A 15,600-nucleotide genomic window follows, 5' to 3' on the forward strand; every position below is an offset into this window, starting at 1 on the left:
TGACCAGGGACATGTCACTCAAACTCTCTGAACCTTAGCTTCTTCATCTGTAAAACAGGGATAATAATACTTGTACTACCTGCCTCACCAGATTGTTGTGAGGAAAAGACTTTGTAAACTGTAGAGAGTTATATAAAGGATTCTGCATGACAGCTCTTCAGATATTTGAAGACAGCTATAATTTCCCCTCTAAATCTTCTCTTCTCCAGACTCTCATCTCCATTTTCTTTAATTATCCTCATAGGATACCTTTAAGTCTCCTAACCACCCAGTTCATCCTCCTCTAAGAGTGCTTCAGTTTGTCAATGTCCCTGCCTTTGGGGGAGCTTATGATCTATAAAGGAGATAGCGTACAACTGGGAAAGATATAGACATTTAAAAGAAGTAAAGAATGTGGGTACAAATGAATCTCAAGTAAACTTTGGATGAGTTAGAATAAGAAGGATGGAGTAGAATTCATTCTTGGTTGCTTTTTGAGGATGCCCAGGATTCAGTTAACTTTGGAATGCCCAGTATTCAGGGCCTTCCTGATTTGCTGCCTAACTTCAACAAAGGTGCTTTGACTATCTCAATTTATCCTCTCGTAGAATGAATATAAATCATTCCCAAGGGTAGAGGCAGATTTAATAGCTGCTTAGCAAATCACTGGACTCCATGTAGTTACAGGGAGGGAATTTATTGACAGTGCCAAAAACAATTACCCAAAGGAACACTTGGAAGAGAGAACAGTTGTTGGGGTTATTGGGATGCCTAAGGGAATGATATTTATAAGTGAAATGGGGCTGCTTCTGAGAAAGGAAAATTAATGTTAAGACCCTATAGACTTTTCCAGGAAGAAAACATTTTTGATTTAGGCAGAAACTTCCAGGTAGCATTTTAATTTAAGGGAGAAGAATAAGGCTGGGATTCTCTTTGGTAGGTAGTACTAAGGTATCTGGGTCTGAGAGCAGCCAGATGGATGTAAGCTGTGGAGAGGAGGGTGGAAAAAGTGATAAGCCGAAAATGGGAGCTTTATAAAGCAGATCTTGTTAGCTAGGTCTCTGGAAGACAGCAGTGAAAGAGGATGTCATTTTACCCTTTCTTAGCTTTAGAATGGTGCCTCACAAACCAGTTCCACTTGAGACTCTTCATTTGTCAATGCTCTTTCCAGAAGGAAACCAGGTGGGCTATTAAAGCAGCTCAGATGAGAGCTAGGGCTGAAACCCTTAAATGGATGGCTTGGCCAAAGCCACTACAGTAAGAGGAAGGTGCATTGGCCAAGTCTGGGAATGGAGCCATGTGACAGCCCTCTTTTTCTTGGGATATCGGAATGAAATGGATCCTTTTGCCCATTTCTCCTTAGCATTCAGGGGCAGGGTCTCTGGATTGGGAGTTGAATGTGGGCTCATGCCCTAGTTCTGCTGCTAGCTAACTGGCTTTGGGGGAGTTAACTTCTCTGGAACTCATTTTCTTCATCTGTGCAAGATGAGATGGTTGGACTGGATGAGCTCTAAGGATTCTCTCGGCTCTGACTGATCCCAGCAGTCAGTCAAATCAACAAGCATTTATTAAACACTTACCTTGTGCCAGGCACTATACTAAACAACCTCAGGACCAACACTACCCTGCTTAAAACTGCCTCATTCATTAGCTGAAGTCCTGTTCTCTATCTTGAGGAGCCAGCAGATCACCATGTTGGCTGGTGGAAAATTTGCTTCCAATCTCCTTTTATTCGTCTATTTTATTGTAGGAGATAAAATATGAGACTCCAGCTTCCAGGTGGGCCGTTGTTTTCTTGCCACACACAAACAGCAGCTTCCCTTCTGCAAGTTTTCCTACTGGAGCTGATTGATTTTTCAAGAACCTGTATCTATGCCGTCTCTCTCTCTCTCTCTCTCTCTGTGTCCCCGAGTTACACTGCAGTGCTAAATATTCCAGTAGAAGGAGTGAAGGCAACACTGGGAGGTTCCAAGTCCCAGGCTCTGAGTCCCATTCAGTGAAGGAGAGAGAGAGGGAGACGAGAGATACAGGGGCAGAGATGCCGGCAGAGACACAGAAATAAGGACAGAAAGGGAGGGGGATGGTGCAAGAGACCAACAGAGATAAAGAGGCCAGAGACTGAAACAGAGATAGAAGGACAGGGGGAGAGGGAGAGAGATAAAAGGGACTAGAAACACAGACATCGGGGTAAAAGGAGAGGAAGGGGGTAGCTTTTCAGAGGGAAGGAGAGGAAGGGGAAGAAGCGGGCAATAGAGAAAGGGAGATGGAGGCACAGACCTAGAGAGACACTGAGTGGGAGACACAGAGACAAGAGATAGGCAGAGAGGGGAGTTCCGTTTCCTCCCTCCCGCCCTGCAGCCTAGAGAGGGTTGCCGCCCAGCCAGTGCGGAGCAGTCTCCGGCTGTGAGGGGTGGGCTGCGTGCCTCGCCGGGTGCCGGGTCCAGATTGCCCCCTACTTCCTCCTCCGCCCTGCTCGCCCCCTCCCCCAGCCTGCTTCCCGCTCCTGGGCCCCCCCACCTCTGGCGTTCAGAGCCCTGAGCCCCGGCGACTCCCCCTTCCCCGGGTTCTGAGCGTGCTCTGTCGTCTCCTCCTCCTCGTCCTCTTCTTCCTCCTCCTCCCCCTCCAGATGGGACCGCTTCTCCCTCCCGTGCCAAGCTCAGCTGCGGGGATGTTGTGGTGAACAGAAGCCAGCCGCGGCGACTGTGGACAGGACACCATCGGTCGGGGGCTCCCGCCGGGACCATCTGACCGCATGAGTTCCTCTCCCAACAGAGCCAGGTAACAACTTCTCAGTACTGTGCCTCACCTCCTCCCTAACACCCCCCGGGGACACACCTTGGTACCCAGCAGGTCCCTGGGGTATAGGGGGCGGGAGGGGAGAGGGAGTGAGATTCAGCGTTAGGTGGTGGAGGGTGATCAGACTGGTGGGTCTGGGGGCATGGCTGCTGCAGAGACCATTGCATGGCTGCCTCTTCCAAGTTTTCTCCTTACATCATTAAAGTTAACAGAGGGCATTGTAGAACTATTAACATGGATTGTTGGCTGGGCTGTGATAGAAGAGACCCGATAGCTGGGTGCCCAGGGAAAGCCTGGGGTGGGAGTAGGCAGCTCCCGCTGAATTCTGTGGTCATTTAACCCGGCATCTTTTTGCTGTTGTAAAGGAGTGTTGAGGGCAACATGATGGTCAGGGACTTAAAATGCACTTCTTTCTCCAGTTTCCTGGCAAAGGTTTGAACTTGAGGAAAAGGTCTTTTCTTTTTCCTGGAGAGTGTCTTCTGTCCTTCTAGGCTTCCCCCGATGTGATTATGAAGCCAAGGCTTCTAGTAAGGGCATAAGTACTTGGGTGTTCGTGAGTAGGGAAAAACCTTGCTTTCTCATCTCTTGTTCTTGGCCGGGTGGTACAAAATCCCTTCTTCCCAGATGTCTTTAATTTGAGTCACCCTCATTGAGGGTTCTCAATGGGAGAAACGTAGGGAAGTGGATTAGAGGATCAGGTGGTGAGTACCACTCCAGTGGAAGGAGGAAACTTTAGGGAAAGGGTTATTTGAGGTCACTGAACAGTTAAAACAGGGATTCTTAACTTTATATTGAGTGGTGGTCCCCTTTGGCAGCTCAGTGAAACCTATAGTCCCCTTCTCAGAATAATGTTTTTAACGCATAAAGTAAAATACATAGGATTACAAAGGAAACCAATTATATGGAAACACAATTACCAAAATACTTTAAAAAAATGTTCATCTATCCCAGGTTAAGAACTCCAGAGCTGAAGGAAAGAACACCTGTAACCATTTTATTGTTTCATGCCTGGAGAAGCTTCATGTTCCTGGCAGTCCCTACCTGGTGGGGTAGGAACTCTCCCGGAGAGGACTCAGAATCTGTGTAATGTCTGAACAACAACTTGATTGCATGTGCCTGGGTCCTGGTTCCCATGTGTCTGGGCCAGATAGAGGAGACTTCCCACTTGAGTGGGTTGTATGCTGAATCTCTAGTCTGTGTTTGGCAGTAAGGGAGGGATTGCATAGTGTGTAGCGTGTACAAACCTTGGCAGGGATCTGGATTTTCCCAAGGAAATAAAAGACTTTGCACACAAAAAAAAGTGTTTTCATGGCAGCAGCAGATGAAGAACTCCCACCACCTTGGGTGAAGACAAAGAAATTTGTTCAGGGGGCTGAGCCATAGCCTCTGCCAGCTCCTACCAGGGAGTATCACCTATGGGAGATGAATGCAACAGTGGGTGGTGTCTCCAGGGTCCAATGGATAATGAACCCGGTACTTGGGAGACTCTGTAGGAGGGCCATGTTTCATCAGGAGGATCTTTCTGGGAGTTTTAGGAGTCTAGCTGATACCTAGACAGGATAAAAAAAATGTGGCCCTGGATGTATTTCTGCTTCCCCCCTCCACCCCTCCCATCTTGCTGTCTTATCAACTTCATTTAAGAACTTGTCCAAAGAAAGGCAATTCTAATGTGCACCTTTTTTGTGTGTTTTTCATTTAAAGAACATTTAGGAGGCTAGAGGGACAAGATTAGAGATTCACAAACTCCCTCATGTCCCATTCACCTTTGTACTCTTGATGAAGTTTCCTGGGATTCTATGTAGATGACTTCCTTTCTCCCCCATTCCCTCCCTGTTCTTGCTTCCCTAACCTCCCTGTTTCTCTCAGGACACATCTCAAACACACTGGCTATTTCTTCCACGGTTACTTTCATGACCTTAATGAACATCATCTCGGTGCCCTTGATTGTACCCCAGTTAAGGTCATCCTGACCTTCTCTTGCCCCACTCTACACCCCCTTCTCACTCCTTTGCCCAATTATATTGTGATTTACTCAGTGGACCTTGAACTCAGTTTGCATCTTAGAGGGAGGGTTCTTCAGGAAGACTGTGTTCAAGGCACTGGAATTTCAAAAAAGGAAAATCACATTGCTGGCTGATTCTGAACTCCTTTGCCCTTTTTTCATTCAGGGCAATTTTGATTTGGAAACTTAAGCACATAAATTAGCAGTGGGTTCCCCAGCCAAAAAAGTTCAAAGTGATTATACCTCTTAGCTCATAGTTCTATGAAATGAAATCTAGGCTCCCAATGCAGGTTTATGCTCAATCATGTTCTATAATAACAGGTATTAAATATTACTACATATTTAGCCTTTGCCCACTGACAGTAATAATAATCATTTACTGTCCTTGGAGTTCAGCTTGCTGTTCTCCCACTTGAAAGTACCCCCATTAAGTCTGTCCACTGGAATGTGTCCTGCATATCAACAGTCATCAGACCAGGTTCCCATGGTGTATTTTCAATGTTCTGTTCCCACACTATGGTGTTTATTGGTGATGTGTAGCTTTTGACTGTTAGTGTCCTTTGGCTGCTGCTTATCATGATTTTATCACCCTTTTTCTTCTGGCACTATGGAATATTTTTTTCATTGCGTTGGTGGCTGGAAGCCTGTCTTCCTTCCACTGGGAAGCCCTCCTTTTCTGCTAAGACCCCTCTTCCTCTTCTTTCCTTTCCTTCCCTTTCTGTCATCTGAACACCTTTAATGTTCTGCTTGGCTCTTCCAGTCAGAAGATGTGAACTCTGCCCTTTGTTTTCTCTAGAGGACTGATCCTTTATTTTTATTCTTAGTACATGTCACCAAAGGAACACTTTGGCATATAAGTGCTATATCTGAGTGTTAAAGATGCTCTGACCCTGGCTTGCACATAGTGTGAGGAACTCAGTTTTTGACTGAATGATTGAATGAATGAATATTCCCTAAAGAAAGCTGGTTGGTAGAAGTGTTTAAGGCATAGATATAAAAAAAAATTATTAAGTAACTACACAGATACTGTAGATACAGATATGAAAAATGAAAAAAAAATCCCTATGATAGGGAGCAAAAGGAGGGAAAAAGTAGGAAGTCCAATAGTACTAGAGGGTGATGTGGGAAATAGAGACCTGCACAGCTTTAGCCTCACATTAGAGGTGTACTTTAATTCTGGTGGGGGGAATGAACATTATTACCAAATCTGCTGCATACAAAAATATTCTACTTTTGACAGCAATGGGGGGAACATAGAAGCAGGTTCCAAATATCTCTCTTACTTCCAGAAACAGGGCACCCCTACTGTTTCTTAACTGCAGGCCTTTCAACAAGTTACTTTTCTTTCTTAGAACTTAATCTGTAAAATAAGGGGTTTGGACTAGATGGGGGATAGAAGGAATAAACATTTTTAAGTATTTACTATTGCCAGGTTTCTGTGCTAAGCACTTTATAAATATCTCCTTTGATCTTCACAACAACCCTAGAAGGTGGGTGTTTTTATCCCTATTTTTTATAGTTGAGGAAACTGAGGCAGACAAAGGTTAAATGACTTGCCCAGGCTCATGTAGCTGGTAAGCGGTCAGAGGACAGATTTAAGGTCCCTTCCAGCTCTTAATCTTATAAGTCTGTGCCCGAAGACAGAGAGAGCAAGAGAAAAGTTTTTTATTTTACTTACAGGGATGGCTGGCATCAGTGGGTCTGTCATTCACAGCATTGCTGACTGACTCTTTCCTTGGTATATTGCAAAGGAACAGTGGAATTTATTGGTAAGGCAGAAAATTTCAAGTGATCCAAATCAGAAGAGAAAGATTTTTCCTTTTATTCATAGGGATTGACTGTGGTTTGCAGACACTGACGTACCTGGGAGCTCACTCAGGGAAGGTTGAAGGAATTGCATGAGACTAGGTTGATTTCAACAGTCACGAGCTTTAATCAGTTTAAAACAACCCACTCATTTCTGTGTCCAACTAGGTCAAGCAGTTGAACCACTCTGAGCCCCTGGCAGGCATGGTGTTGGCTGCACGCCTCTCACTCTAGCAGCACCCCCTCGGGCAGAAGGCAGGGCCTTTCTTTCTATTGGCTAAGCCCTGAAGCCTCCGGGAAGAGGGGAAAGGCTACTCCTGGAGACTAGACTGTAAAAAAGTTGATTTGATGGTGTCATCAAATAAAAGTTGATTTGAGTTGTGTTGGAGGCCATCTCTTGGGAGTGACAACCTGAACATTTAGAATTAAAACTGATTTGTCCATGAGGCAGGATTGATGCTGTTTCCCTGAGTAGCTGAGGATTAGGGATATAATAAACCCCAAGGTTTTGGTGGGCTTTCATTCAATGGGATAGGACAAAGAGGGTCTCTCCCCTTACTTCCTTTGCCATATGGTCTTTATGATTCCTACTGATTTCGTCTCCTGATTTCTGAGTATCTTCAGCATCTGGAAGGAGCACTGGTTTGGGAATCAAAAGATCTAGATTTAGATACCAGTTCTATTATTTCTCACCCAGTTGACTTTGGGTGAGTCATTTCCTCTGAACTTCAGTTTATAAAAAGTGGGGCTTGAACTAGGTATTTCTAAAGTCCTTCCGAGCTTTTAATCTTTAATCCTGTGATCCTGGTAATAATAAAGATGATGTTGATGATGATAACATTCCCATAGTTTTAAGTTAGCAGAGAGCTTTACATATGGTATATTCACTGCATCCTCATAATGGTCCCGTAAGATCGATTCGACAGGTGTTACTACAGATGAAGATGAGAAAGAGGAGCAGTCCTGAGAGATGCTATGTTGTCTAGGGAGAGGCCACAGAAAGTTGTGCTTCTAGAGAGCCTCAAAAGATGCCCGCGGTTCCCTAAGGCAAAAAGGGAAGAGAAGCAGGAAGAAGAGAGGGAGAGGGAGATAGGGAGCATTGGAATGAAGGAGGTAAAGGAGTAGTGGGGATAGAAAGGGAGGAAAGTACAAGGGGAAGAGAAGAAACAGATAAAGAGAGAGGAAGAGGCAGAAACCAAGAGAGGAAAGTCAAAGAAGGGAGAGTGAACAGAAGAGGAGAGAAAATGAAAACATCACCTTGTTTCCCAGCTTCCTCCCTCCTCCCTTTCTTCCCTGGCAGCAGGAGAGAACAGGGGAGCCAGAGCAGCGGTAGCATGGTTATTGTGCTGCTGAAGCCTTCTTAGTGAAGCTCTCCAGCCTTTTCCCTACTGGCAGCTTGTTCTATTTTTACATTTTGCAGAACTGAGATTAAACAAATGACCCTGTAATGGTGTCTTCATGAAGATTATATCCAGCACACCCACTCGCCCTGTCACGAGGGTGGTTGAATATTTAGCATAATATCTTATTTAATCCAATAAGAAGGCATCCTCAGGAGGATGATATGCAAATCTAGACTTTGATAACAACCTGTAAAGAGCTTCTGGGGGGGGCGGGGGAGGCAGGGTTTTGGAAAGCGCTCAGGATGTGGAATTAGCAAGATCTGGATTCAGGTTCTATGTCAGTCACCAGGTGTATGACGTGGGGGCAAGTTGTCTAATTTTGTAGAGTGACAGTTTTTTCATCCATAAAGTGGGGATAATAATACTCCTACCACCTACTCATATGGTTGTTGTGTAGAGATGTGAGTGATTGTTACTATTGTTGTTACTGGGCTCTTATTCTCTGGATTATTTGGACTGTAGAGCAGAGTAGCAGTTATCTGATTTCTGCTTTGACTTCTGCTTAGGTGCCCTGGGAGAGTTCAGGGTTCAGTGGAAGCAGAACTCCAGAAATGGGTCTTCTTAACTTGGGAGAAGGCTAGGTTCACAGTGGTGGTAGCCATGGTGGCCTTGGCATGAAGGAGCTCCTTTTAGTTGAGTTTGCCTGTGGGAGCCCTAGAATCTGCATTCAGCCTTGTAGTTGATAGCGAGGGTTGCTTTGACATGGTTGGGGGATGCCTGTGTGTGTCTCATTAGTGCCTTGTCATTAACCAATTTATTACCTACAAAAGGTGCATATTGTGCTTGGTGAGACACAGGGTATAGTAGTTTAGATGTAGCCTTGCTTTGGGCCCAGGGAAGTTGAATATGAATTAATTTTGCGAGCAACTCTTTAACTTAATGGACCAGTTAATAAGACAGTACTGGTTAGGCGGTACTAAAATACTCAGGAAATCCAAAATGCCAGTCATTCTTATGCAGGTATGTGTTGGCATGTAATCAGGTGCTGGCATGCATGTCAACTGTTAACCATTTTGGTGCTAATTTTTGCAAGTCAGAGGCTGCCTTTACAATCTCTGATCCTGGAAAGTCTCTGTTTGCAGTTTCAGATCCTGGAAAGAGTGATAGAGGAGTCTGGGGGCCTGAGAAAGTTGCTTTGCTAGCTAATTAAACTGCTTCTAGAGACTATTTTCTATTAAAATACATTGGCCTGCTGGCTAGAGAATGTCCTTCACAGGGACTTTGCAAAGGTAACCTCAACTCTAGGCCAGAGGGAAATTTGGAGTATTAATGTGAACCATCTGTAAATTCTCCTCCTGTATGTTCAAAGACCTATAGGGTTGGCAATCCATTAAGGGAAAAACAGAAGATAATTTCCTTTAAAAAAAAACAACAACAATTCTAAAACTTAATCAGATATCCATATGCATTTTCTCTTGGCCTTTTCTTCCCCACCCCCACCCCTCTGCTTTCTAGTGTACAGAGTTCATCTGCCTCTGTTTTGTAAAAGGAAAAAAAAAAACCAACCCAAAGAGCATCTAAATCCATTGAGAAGCATTTATTAAGCTCCCACTCTCCGCCAGGTACTGGGCTAGGTGCTAGGGATCCAAATACAGAAATGAAACAGACACTGCCTTTAAGAAGCTAACATTCTGTCCAGGGAAAGCAGCAGATCCATAAATAAGCATATGTAGAATAAATATTAGGTAATTTTGGTGGAGAGAGAGAACACTAGCAGCTTGGGGCTAATGGTGGTGGAGAGGAACAGAAAAAGTCTCATGTATAAGGTGACTCCTGAGTAAAATTTCAAAGGAAAAATGAGATTCCAAGAAGTACAGGTGAGGTGAGAAGAATTATAGGATGGATCTAAGAGGGAAGAGACTAGAGACTAGAAGACCAATTAGGAGGTTAATGAAGTAGTCTGAGAGAGATGATTGGGGGCAGACATGAGAAATGTTGTGAAGAAAGAAATGACAAAATGTGTCAACAGAGTTGATATATGGAGTGAGAGTGAGGAATCCTGAGGATGTAAGCCAAGGTGACTGAAAGGATAGCTGATGTCTTGAGAGAAATGGAGAAGTTGGGAAGAGGAATGGATTTGGTGGGGGAGGGGGGTGGGAATAATGAACTCTATTTTGGACGTGTAGAATTTGAGTTACCTATAGGGCATCCAGTTTGAAATTTCTCATAGACAGTTGGAGAAGCATGACTGGAGCCCAGCAAGGGCAACTAGGATTGAATATATAGGTTTGGTAATCACCTGAATAGAACTGCTAAAGCCATGGGAACTTAGAAGGTCACCACTTTCCAAGTGGAGAGTATGGAAAGAAAATAGAAGTGAATCCCAAGGCAGAGCCCTGGGGTTCTCCCAGTTAGGAAGTATGATATGAATGAAGAAGCAGCAGGGGAGACTGAGGAGTGGTTAGTCAGGTAAGAGGAGAACCAAGAAAAGGCAATTCACAAACACGAAGAGAGGAGGCACACCCAGGAAAAGAGCAGGATCAATTGCTGAAGGAGGGTCAAGAAGGATGAGGACTGAGGAAGGGTATCAGATTTAGCATTTAAGATATCACTGATAACTTTGGAAAGAGACATTTCAATTAGTGATATATTTGTAAGCAGAGGGTTGAGGAGTGAGAGAAGTGAAGCCAGTGGATATAGACAGCTTTTTAAAAAAGTTTGGTTGTGAAAGGGAGGAGAATAACGGATGTTAGTGGAGTTTTTTTTGTGTTTTGCTTTTTGGAGGGGGGAGGGCAGGGCAATTGGGGTTAAGTGACTTGTCCAAGGTTACATGGCTATCAAGTGTTAAGTGTCTGAGGCTGTATTTGAACTCAGGTCCTCCTGACTCCAGGGCCATTGCTCTATTCACTGTGCCACCTAGCCACCCCCTAGAATGTCAATTTATAGGGATGGCAGGGTCTTCTGAAGTATGGGGGATATGGGCATATTTGTAAGCTGCTGAGAAGTAACCAGGGAGAGACTGAAGATTAAGTATAAATAGGAGATGATTGTGGGCATAATTTTCTAGAGGAGAAAGAGTGTATCAGTAGTCTGTATAGAAAGAGTGGTCTTGGTCAGGGGAAGAATCACTTCTTCAGAGGCTAGAGTAAAGAATGAGAGAATGAGTGGCGGCTAGGTGGTGCAGTGAATAGAGCACCAGTCCTGGAGTCAGGAGAACTTGAGTTCAAATCCAGCCTCAGATACTTGACACACTTACTAGCCGTGTGACTTTGTGCAAGTCACTTAACCCCAATTGCCCTCCAAAAAGCAAAAAAAAAAAAGAATGAGAGAATGAGGGATGATATCAAGAAGTTTTGACATGTAGAAAAGGAAGGAGGAAGCTCAGTCAATCAACTTTATTGTCTCGGTAAAGTATGAAGTGATCTCTGGTGTGAGACATTGGGAAAGGAGTTGGGGAAACTTGAGGAGATGAGAGAGGGTTTAGAAGACTGTGGAGAGTAAGATAGAGAATCAATTACACAGAAGTAAAAGCATTGTTTTGCTGAAGTTGAGATTAGATAACATAAATTTTTAGGGGACCATTTGGCTCAGTTACTTATGATTTTTCCCAGCTTCATTCAACAATACATGAGTGGAGGAGGTTAGATGGTGGGAGTTAAGATTTTTTGCTTTGGTCATTTTCAAAACTATCAGCTTCCATTTTCAGAGTCTCTGTTGGGTAAATCTGAGGTCTAAGGGGAGCAAAGACTCCAATGCTTTTAGAGTCATCTAGTCATCCATCATCCTATGAGGAAATTGACATCCAGAGAAATTGTGATTTATTCAAGGTCACATAGGCAACAAATGCAAAGACAAGACATGAACTCAGGGTCCTTGGACTCCAAATCTAGACCTTTTTCTACTGTACCTCTCTTCTTCAAGTTGACTGTGATTTTGCAATAGTGATCCAGCATGCCAATGGTCCATCATGGCCATCTCCTGGGCTTGTTCAGTTGTGGTACTTCCCCAGGAGTTTTTCAGAAAATACTTTACTTTTGAGATATACCTGTTGGTTTTTAAGGTAATCATTTTTCTTGGGGGGCTAGAAAACCCATTCAAATTTAGTTTAATTCAACAAACATTAAATACCTACTGAGCTCGAGGTAGCATGATAACAATTGGAGAGACAGAGATGAGATAAGACACACTGACTGCCCTCAAGGAGTTTACATTTTAATAGAGAGGATATGACATGAGCATAGAAAAATATTAAAATAATAGGTGGTAGGACAAAATGCAGCTAGGTGGCAGAGTAGATTGGGTGCTAGACCTGGAGTTAGGGAGACCTGAATTTGAATCCAGTCTCAAACTATTACTATGTGATAGTGGATTAGTCTTAACCTCCCATCTGCCTCAGTTTATTCATCTGTAAAGTAGGGATAATAATAGCACCTACCTCCCAGGGTTGTTATGAGGATCAAATGAGATAATATTTGTAAAAGTGTTTTGTAAACCTTAAAGCACTATACATTATTGTTATCATTATATTATCATTATTATTACTTCTTCTACTAATACTGCTACTACTACTATTGCTGCTGCTGCTGCTGCTACTACTACTACTACTACTATTACTACTGCAAAGGAGAGATTCATATATGGAGGACTCCAGGAAATTTTGAGGAGGGAGAGAAAACTTTCATTGGTAGGGCTCGTGGAAGGTTTAACAGAGATGGTGAACCTTGAAGGAAGAAAAAAGTTTCTTCAAGGTGGAAATGGGGAAGGAGCATGAAAGAAGGGCTGTGTAAGGAGGTGAGAAATGGAAGAAAGTTAAGCTTGGAGAATGCCTATTAGTCTAATTTGGCTGGACCATATAGTCCACAAAGGCAAGTTGTGTGAAATAAAGTAGGAAAAATAGAATAGAGCCTGCTAATAGAAAGCCTTAAATAACAGGCCAAGGAGTTTACATTTTATCTTAGAGGAAGGAAGAAAAGAAGCATTTATTTATTAAATGCCTATTACATTCCGGACCCTGTGCTAAGTGCTCTACAAATATTGTATTATTTGATCCTCACAACAGCCCTGGGATGTAGGTGCTATTATTATCCTCATTTTATAGTTGAGGAAACTGAGATAGACCAAAGTTAAGTGACTTGCTCAGGGTCCCATATTGTCTGAGGTTGGATTTGAGCAGGTCTCCCTGACTCCAAGTCCAACCCTCAATCCACTAGGAAGCAAAATTTTGAGCAGGAGCAATCCATCTGTGAATTATACTGCAATATTTCAAGGTTCCATAATTTTCTTAGACAGTTACTTTACTAATTTAGATCACAACCCTTCTGTGACTTAGTAGATGGTCTCTGAGAAATGCTTTGACTGAAAAATCGATTACTGCGTAGCCAGCCTGATGATGAGCCAGAATTGTGCATTAGGAAGACTATTTTGGCAGTTGTTACAGAGAAGAGACTTAAGACTTAAAGAGGGAAGAGACTGAAGGCCAGGAGACCAGTTAGTACAAGGAAGCAAAAGAAAGGATAAAGACCTGAAGCTTCTTAGAGAGCGTGTCTAGGAAGAAAGTGGATCAGGAAGGTGTATCAGTGGTGTCCGATGCTACAGGCAAAATTGAGATGGATGAAGGTAGAGAAAAGATACTGGTTCTTGGCAATTAAGAGGATATGGGTAAATTTTGGGAGAACTTAATGAAGTGGATGGATTGTAGAAACAGATGTTCCACAGGGAAAGCAGGTGAAGGAAGAGGGAGCCAGTGAAAGGATAGCGCTTATGATCAGAGATGGACAATTTTAGAATTGAAGAACTTGGAGATTGGACAATTTCAGGTGATGGCAAGGTCTAAGGAATGATAATTTATTCAGTGGAAAGGGGTTAGAAGTCATAGAAATTAAGCAGGTTGAGGATCTGGGAGCCAGGATGTTAGAATGGTCATCAACAGGAATATATATATTTAAATCACTAAGGATTAGGGCAGGGACTTGGGGGAAAAGAGAGAGAGACTATGAACCACTTGCTGAAATTAATGTGAAGCATGTGAGGGAGTGACTGGGAGTTGGGGTAGATGGCTACAGTAAGGTTGTGATCTGGGTAGCATACTTGGATTAATAGAGATGACAGTGATTGACATTTGCAGATGAGGCCTTCAGTGAAGTTGTACTTCACGCTCACACCTACCTAGTCAGTGCCAAAGGCAGAATTTGACCCTGTCTTCTTCACTACAGGTCCAACATTCTCTGCTCTGCTTAAACATCAAAGAAGAGATTTCTGAGTAATAAAGCAGAGGGAAGATCTGAGAATAGCATTGGGAGGGGTCAAGGGGTATGCTGCTTCCTTTTCCTGCCTTGGCTCATCAGGAAGGGTAGGAGAAGGCTCAGTTAGTGTAGGAGAGAGGGTGTGGTATCTATGAGAAAGCCAGGTTTCAGTTACAGTCAGAAAATGGAAGGCATGTGAGAAGAAGAGACTGAGGATGACCTTTCCTTGTTGAATATCAATTTTTTTGTTTTCCCAGTGGGGTTAGCTCTACTGGCTCATTGCATATGGATGATCAGTGAATCAAATCAGCCTATCAGAGACTTTTCTTTTATCCTCTGAAATCTGCATTGGCCCTATCCTTATTTCTCAGTCACCTCTTCTTCTAGTCTTTATTACCTCCTTCCTTTGACTCCCTCCCTCAATAGGTGAAAGAACAAGCGTCATCCTTAGATCAACATGCACTTATTCTCCAATAAACAGGGATGATCATGAAAACCCTTCTAAAAAGGATGACTAATACAAGAATGGCTTATAGTACATTAAGGTTTGTAAAGTACTTTTCTTGGGAACCCTATGAGGCAGGTACTATCTTATTCCCATTTTAGATCTGAGAAAACAGAGGCTCAGAGGTTTTAAGTGTAACTTATGAGATCATAAGATTTTTAGGGATGAAAGCGATCTTTGAGGTTATTTATCTCATCCAGCTTCCCCATTATTTAAGACCCAGGGAGATCTAAAACTCAGGAAGATCTGAGATCCAGGGAGATGAAGTAACACAAAACACCTAAGTGACAAAGCAGGGATTTGAATTGAGGTCTTTTGACTCCCGATACAGTACTTTTCCTTCTGGGCTGACTTGCCAGTGGTCATAGGCTCAGTAAATGTTAGAATCAGGACTTGAACCTTAGACTTTTAGCCTCCAGGTTATATTATGCCACAGCTAAAAACAAGAGAAAAGTGTTAAATTTCCTTGAGTCCTGGTGGATAATTCTTTTTCTACTTTTTAAAAATATTTTATGAGCCTATTAACTTGAATTTTTTTTCAAGCTCAGATATGTGGGCCACTGGCAGTTTTCATGACTAGATTAACCATGTGAATACCTATAAAGAATTCATTTGAGAGAAGATGGTGATTAAGTGGGGCAGCAAAACCACAGCTAAGCTATGCCTGCATTATGCAAATCTTCCTCTTAAAGATTTGGTGGAAAGGAAGTAGAGACACTCAGAAAATGCTATATAGTCTAATGGGGTATGGTAGAAAGAACCAAGCAAGAGGGACAAGGAGAGAAAGGAACTACAAGGAAGAAGAAAAGAGATATTCTGGGAGAATGGTGGATGGAGATAGTCCCTAGGGCAAGTAGTTTAGCTTTCTATGGTAATTGTTTGTCTCTTGGGGCTCCTAAGTCAAGTCGGGATCTGCTGGGACTATGC

At 43.1% G+C, this 15,600-nt stretch overlaps 1 protein-coding gene across 4 annotated transcripts in view; it reads left to right on the forward strand.

Moving 5' to 3' along the window:
- Positions 1 to 2,431: 2,431 nt before the first annotated feature.
- Positions 2,432 to 15,600, forward strand: part of GRAMD1B (GRAM domain containing 1B) — a 338,159-nt gene continuing 324,990 nt past the window's right edge. The window contains exon 1 of one of the 4 annotated variants that reach the window (XM_069070089.1): positions 2,432 to 2,757. Coding sequence is in view for 1 of the 4 variants with exons in the window: in XM_069070085.1 (XP_068926186.1) it covers positions 2,732 to 2,757 (26 nt within the window). In the remaining 3 variants the exon portion in view is untranslated. The remainder of the gene's footprint in view (positions 2,758 to 15,600) is intronic. The other 3 variants (XM_069070083.1, XM_069070084.1, XM_069070085.1) reach the window with 3 other exon arrangements.

The sequence above is a fragment of the Petaurus breviceps genome, unplaced genomic scaffold (genome assembly GCF_028583685.1).
Source record: "Petaurus breviceps papuanus isolate PSGF00001 unplaced genomic scaffold, PetGlider_PUasm1.0 90804, whole genome shotgun sequence".
Taxonomy (NCBI): domain Eukaryota; kingdom Metazoa; phylum Chordata; class Mammalia; order Diprotodontia; family Petauridae; genus Petaurus; species Petaurus breviceps.